Source organism: Gracilinanus agilis, chromosome 5 (assembly GCF_016433145.1).
Source record: "Gracilinanus agilis isolate LMUSP501 chromosome 5, AgileGrace, whole genome shotgun sequence".
NCBI lineage: Eukaryota > Metazoa > Chordata > Mammalia > Didelphimorphia > Didelphidae > Gracilinanus > Gracilinanus agilis.
This window is the reverse complement of record NC_058134.1, coordinates 211022060-211029062: the sequence shown is the minus strand read 5'-3', so window position 1 is coordinate 211029062 and position 7003 is coordinate 211022060. Positions and strand designations below refer to the sequence as shown.

The window sequence follows — 7003 nt, the reverse complement described above, 5'->3', positions numbered from 1 at the left end:
CTCTCTCTCTCTCTCTCTCTCTCTCTCTCTCTCTCTCTCTCTCTCTCTGTTCCCAGCAACTGGGATGAACCGGAACTTAATAAGTTTTATCCTAGCACTAAGAAAGCTGAGGTGACCAAGACTAGGATAGGGCCACTGAGGATTATGGCCTGTAAGGACGTGGGGAAGGACAGTAGGAATTTTTTCCCCTAGTTTTTAATGGGGAGGAAGGAGAGGGGAGAGAGAAAAGAGGGAATGACTTTTCTATAAAATATATTATTTTCTGCTGAGGATAGAATATCCCATCTTTTTAATCAAAGTAAGTGTGATTTTTGACTAATAAAAGGATTTTATAACAATGTATGGCAGTGATTCCCAAAGTGGGCGCTACCACCCCCTGGTGGGTGCTGCAGCGATCCAGGGAAGTAGTGATGGCCACAGGTGCATTTATCTTTCCTATTAAGTGCTATTAAAATTTTAAAAAATTAATTTCCAGGGGGCTAAGTAATATTTTTTTTTCTGGAAAGGGGGTAGTATGCCAAAAAAGTTTGGAAACCACTGATGTATGGGAACTTGGCTTCTGGGAATTATACTGTTTCTGATCTCTGTGGGGGCTCCTCAAACCCAAGAGTTCTTAACTTTTTTTATACCATGTACCCCTTTAGCAATCTGATGAAGCCTACAAGATCCCTTCTTAGAATAATGTCTTTAAATGCATAAAATAAAATATATAGGATTACAAGGAAACTAATTATATGGGGGGGGGGGGGAAACACTGCCCAACAAAAACTATAGAAAAAAAACAGCCTAATAGAAACTGGGCATAGACCAGCATCTCTTTGGTACCATATACCAAAATGAAGTAAAAATGTGTACATGATTTGGACATAAAGGATAATATAAGCAAATTAGGGGAGCATGAAAAAAAATCTATGGATAAGGAGAGAGTTTATGGCCAAAAAAGAGATAAAGAGGGTGGCAGGAGATAAAATAGATTTTTTTATTACATGGCATTAAAAAGGGTTTGTAAGAAGAAAAAATAACACATATATTAAAAGGAAATTAGAAGGAAAGAGAAACTGGGACAATTTTACATTAAATTTCTCTGATAAAACATTCATTTCTCAAATATATAGGGAACTGAGCCAAAACTATAAAAAAACAAGAGCCATTCTCCAATTGATAAATGGTCAAAGGATATGAAGGCAGTTTTTGGAAGAAGAAATCAAAACTGTTAATAGTCATATGAGAAAATGTTCTAAATCAATGACATTTAGAGAAATGCAAATTAAAACAACTCTGAGGTACTACCTCATGCCTATTACTTTAACATGACAGAAAAGGAAAATGAAAAATTCTCATAAGGATATGAAAAATAGGTACACTAATATATGGTTGGTGGAGTTGTGTACTGGTCTGACTATTCTGGAGAACAATATGGAACCATGCCCAAAGAGTTATAAAACTGTGTATATTCTTTGTCCCAACAACACAGCTACTAGGTCTCTATTACAAAGAGATCAAAGAAAAAGAAAAAGGATGTATATGTGCAAAAATATTTACAACAGCTTTTCATGGTATCAAAGAATTGAAAATTAAGTGGAAGCCCATCAATTTAGGAATGACTGAATAAGTTGTATTATATGATTTTGATAGAATACTATTGTGCTATAAAAAATGATGAAGAGGATGGTTTCAAAAAATCTGAGAAGGTTTACATGACCTGATGCAAAGTGAAGTGAGTAGAACCAGAAGAACATTGTATAAAGTAACAGGAATATTGTAATGATAACCCACTATGAAAAACTGATCTACTCTGATAATGACAAAAAAAAAGCTATCCACATCGAAAGAGAGAACTGATGAACTCTGAATGCATTAGAAAGTATGTTTTTTTACTTAGTTTTTCTTGCCCTTTTTTTGCAATATGGCTAATGTAGAAATTTGTATTACATGAATTCACATGTATTGTGGGAATCATATTGTTTGCTTTCGTAATGAATGGGAAAGAGGCTGAAGGGAGAGTGAATTTGCAACTCAAATTCTTCTTTAAACCCTTAACTTCTTTAAGACTTTTTAGACAGCTCCTGCGTAATTATTATATGCTCATTTTGTATCAGAGATGTAAAGATGGCTTGGTATTTTGAATACTATTAACTATAAGAAATTAGTTTATAAGAAGATTAAATATTTAGCTAATAAAAATAAATTAATGACAAGATTAAAACATATCATGAGATTATATTAAAAATCAACTTTATGAGATAAAGAAATATTAAAACAAATTCAAAAGAAAGAAGAAATAAAACAGAAAAAAATGAAAAGTAGGTACTTTAAAAAACAACTGACCTAATAAAAAGGAATGTAATATGTAAATGTAATATAAAAATGTAAAAAAAAAGAATGACCTAAAAAATGGAATGTAATCATTGCACTACCTGAAAATTAGGAACCCTCCAAAAAAAATGAATGCCATATCTTAAAAGTTTTTATTCAAATAAAACGAATGTAGCCAAGATTAGAAGGAAAACATTGAGTTGGAGTCAGGAGGGATTTTATATACAATTTTTCAGATATAGGTCTCATAGCTAAAATTTATAAAGAACTTTGTCAAAATATAAGAATATTCCCCATTCCCCAATAAATAGTCAAAATATAAGAAGAGACAGTTTTTGAATGAAGAAATCAAAGCTATATATAATTATATAAAATTTTTCTAAGTCATTATTGATTAGAGAAATGCAAATCAAAATAATTCTGAGATTATCTTATACCTATCAGATTTAAAGGGCAAAATTTTGGAGAGGATTTAGAAAAATAAGGACACATACACTGTTTGGAACTGCGAACTGATCTACTATTTTGGAGAGCAATCTGGAATTATGCTTAAAAAGTTATAACTATATATACCTATTGATTCATCAATACTTCTATTAGTTTTATTTCCTAAGGTGATCAGGGGGAAAGGAAAAGAACCTATATCTTCTAAAATATTTATAGCAGCTCTCTTTGTGGTGGCCAAGAACTGGAACTTGAAGGGATGCCCATCAATTAGGGAAAGGCTAAATGACTTATGGTATATGATTGTGATAGAATACTATCTAATGACTGTGTCATTAGAAGTGATGAGCAGGTTAATTTTGGGGAAATGTGGAAAGACACATGAAATTATAAAGAGTAAAATGAGCAGAACCAAAAGAGCATTATGTATAGGAACAAAAATATTGTTTTAAGAATGACTTGTGCATGTCCTTCTTCAGAGAAAGAACTAATAAATAGAAATAAGACAGTTTTATACATACATATGTCTTCTGTCAAATGATACTTTCTCTAATGACAGTGGGGAAAGAGGGAAGGAATCAATTGGATATTTTAATGTAACAAACTTAAATTTTTCAAAGAAAATCATTATTGCTTATTCTGAATATAAACCATCTCCTTAATCTTCAAGATCTCTTGTTAAAAAGGGGAAAGATCCAGAAATAAATTGAGCTCTTCATTTAAAAAAAAATTAAATAAATAATAAATGAAAGCTTCCCAAACCAATTGGTACCAGAGGGCAAAATAGAAAACAACAGTCATTTCTGAAAGAAAAACCTAAATGAAAAGAAATGGCATAATCAAAAAATAGAGCTCCTAGGTTGATGGAAAAATACTGCACCCAACCAAAAAGAAAGTGTTCCAAGTACCAAAGAACAACACTCAGGATCAAGCAAGACATGTAAGCTAATACCTTAAGGAAAAATAACGTCTTGAAAATATGATTTTCCAAAAGGCAAAAGATAAAAGCTTACTCTCAAGAATAACAACTTACATATAATCCTATAAGAGAAAAATGGATTCTTAAAAGAAGAGAGGACTTTCAACCATTCCTGTAGCTAGAATTGAGTAGAAGCTTTGAAAGGCAGACAAAAGAATCAGGGGAAAACTAGAAAGGTAAACATTTGAGCATCTGGAAATACACCAAAGAGAGGAAGGAATTATTTGAGAGTTCGTAATTTTTATTCAGTCTCTCTGCTGATATTTATTTGGGGAACATAATATGCTAATATATTCAATATCATTGAAGCTTATATTGGGGTAAGTAGGTAGCCATATGGAGGAAAAACACAGATCATATATTATAGAAGAAAATTATCTAATTTGGGGGTATTTTGAAAAATGTGTGTGGTTTCATATATTTTCTGAACCTCTTAGCCCTAAGTAGCAGTTATTGAAATGGCATATTAAATGATCAAATGCCAGCTGATATTCACCAACAGGAATTAACTTAACCAGAACCATTAAAACATTTCTATATACTTAGATTTTCAATTGATTTGACAAGGGTTTTTATTTTTATTTTTATTTTTTTAAACCCTTACCTTCCATCTTGGAGTCAATACTGTGGCAGAAGAGTAGTAAAGGCTAAGGCAATGGGGGTTAAGTGACTTGCCCAGGGTCACACAGCTGGGAAGTGTCTGAGGGCAGATTTGAACCTAGGACTTCCCATCTCTAGGTCTGGCTCTCGATCCACTGAGCTATCCCTGACAAGAGTTTTTAAAAAGAACGTGGCTTTAACTTACCATAGAAGCTAAGGTAACCAAACAGGGCAGCAAGCAGATACATTATCAGCATTCCTGTGATGGAGATGTTTGACACAGTCTGCATTTTCTTTCGAGACCGACTGAAAAGGGAAAGAACAAACTGAACTTTTAGTTTTACAAAGCTGTTGAGGAATTTGTGGTTTAGGTTTTAATTGCTTGTCTAGTTACTCAGTGTATAGCTGACTTATAGTATTCATTTAAATTTGACTTCAAAGAGAGCTATGAAGAACTTGTTTCAATAGTCACATACCTAAATATTCATCCTAGCCTATTGGTTTATGCTAGATAATACTTTGTTGAAAGTGAATAAAAAATATAAATACCAATTAACTAGCATAAAAATCAAATTACTGTTAGGCCTAAGGACACTTATATACCTTATTTTGAAATAAACTTGGGCACCATATTGGAGAAACTTTACTATCATAACCAGATAATTTACCCAATAAGATGCCTAGTTCCTTAGAAACCATTCTTAGATACATATGGACACTTTCAATATGTTATTTCCATAATTAAGTGATTATTATGAAAATGGAGAAACTGTTCATGATATTTTTGTGAGAAATCTGGATAATTTAATGGGTAAATGATAACTGGGATAATTTAATGGGTAATGGGTAGCAAGGTAAATTCTAGAATCTACATAAAATTCCATTTTTTAGAATGAGCATTATTGGTAAAAGGTGCTCATCTCAGTGTGTTGAGATTCTAAATATTATACCCACATGGTAATGACCATTCTATTTTTAAGAAATGAAGCTGCTCTAATCATGATCTGATTCTTTTCCATGACAGCTGGAACTAGTAAATAGTTTTTGTTTTTTAATTTGAAGAAAAACTCTGTTGGGTAAAGAAATGTGGGGCTTCTGAAAAGGACAGTCCCTCTACAGGTGAAATCAAGCCAGGAGAAGTTGTGGCCCAGAGTCCTCAGCAGAAGACATCAATGCATCAGTGCCTGATGCAGGGAAGAAGTACATTCTCCTGGATGCTGAGGACAAAGTTTCATTCACTTCTTAATTATAGATTCTGTGACACCTCTCATGTTTTCTCTAGCATATCAGCCCTAGTGCCCAGTATATGAGAAAAGAAAGGACTTTAGTCTTCAATGGGGAAAGAGTTTAAGAACCAATTTGTAGAGTTGGAGAATCTCATCCAGTGATCACATTTGATAGATAAGAAAATTAAAATCCAAAAGAGAGCAAGAGGTTGACCATTTCTAAAGGGGAAATGCTGAATTAAAAAGCTTTAGTACTAGCCATCAGTGAAGTTATTATCTATTTATGCAACAAATGCTCTGAGCCAGGTCCAATAACTTCATTGATGGAAGCATTTTCCCATGAAACATAAGATATTGTCTTTGGAAAATACTAAAATTGCTTTTCCACAAAGGGTACACGGGAACATGATTGAAATATTTTAAAAATAAATTCTAAAGTTAAAACAATGGTAGTCTTACTCTTTAAGTTCACTGTAGATTGGAAGAACCTCAGGGTGGCATACAAAAGCAAATGCAAGAATGGGGATTGCATAGGCAGTCTGAAAAACAAAGACAAGAAAATTTGGTTAGTCTTTTAACTTAAATAGCACTATGGTGTTATCTACACATAATCAAAAAAATTCAGTGTGGCACATTAATATGATGGCTAGAGACTCAGTCCAGGAATCTCACTTACCCGTGAGTTAAATGCAAAGTATTTTGGTTGACATTTATCCATACTCTGGGCTTCATATTCTACATCTCTCCTATGAAGAGAATCTTTGGTCTGCTTCTCATCTAGACTTGCAACATTTCCATTAGTATAATCCATCATGAAATTCACTTCAGGAATCTGAGATTTGTTGGGTAACATCTTGAGGTGCATCAGAAATGTATTGTTGTATGTCACATTTCCAACATTGTGATCCAGGTCAGGTAGAGGGCAAGGAATTTGGAATTTCTTATAGATAACCTAATTTGGAATATAAAGAGTGCTAGGAATAAGTGCAAAGGGAAAAATCAAAACCAAGAATTGTGAAGAATGACAGTGATATGCATTATTCAAAGAAAAAGCTACCACTGAGATAAGTTAGTTTAAAGATAAACATATAACTTTCAGACTACCTTTGTCCTTATCAATACCTAGCATTCTCTATCCTGATGTAAACAACTGCAATTATTGACAGCCATAGTCAGTTTTTGTTTACTAAAGCCACCTCTAGTATGCTTCACCCTTCTCAGGATTATATGATTAACTTTTACATAGTACCATGCTTAGCACTAAATAAGTCATCACTATCTTTTAAAAAAGAAAGAAAGAAAGAAAGAAAGAAAGAAAGAAAGAAAGAAAGAAAGAAAGAAAGAAAGAAAGAAAGAAAGAAAGAAAGAAAGAAAGAAAGAAAGAAAGAAAGAAAAAAAGAAAGAAAGAAAGAAAGAAAGAAAGAAAAAGAAAGAAAGA

At 32.8% G+C, this 7003-nt stretch overlaps 1 protein-coding gene across 1 annotated transcript in view; it reads right to left on the bottom strand.

The window, feature by feature from the left end:
• Window positions 1–4455: 4455 nt before the first annotated feature.
• SLC38A4 (solute carrier family 38 member 4) overlaps window positions 4456–7003 on the bottom strand; it is a 22353-nt gene continuing 19805 nt past the window's right edge. Inside the window, exons 10-12 of the mRNA XM_044678467.1 lie at window positions 6242–6517; window positions 6025–6104; window positions 4456–4645 (exon numbers count right to left, since the gene is read on the bottom strand). Of these exons, the coding sequence (XP_044534402.1) occupies window positions 4519–4645; window positions 6025–6104; window positions 6242–6517 (483 nt within the window). The 3' untranslated portion in view covers window positions 4456–4518. The remainder of the gene's footprint in view (window positions 4646–6024; window positions 6105–6241; window positions 6518–7003) is intronic.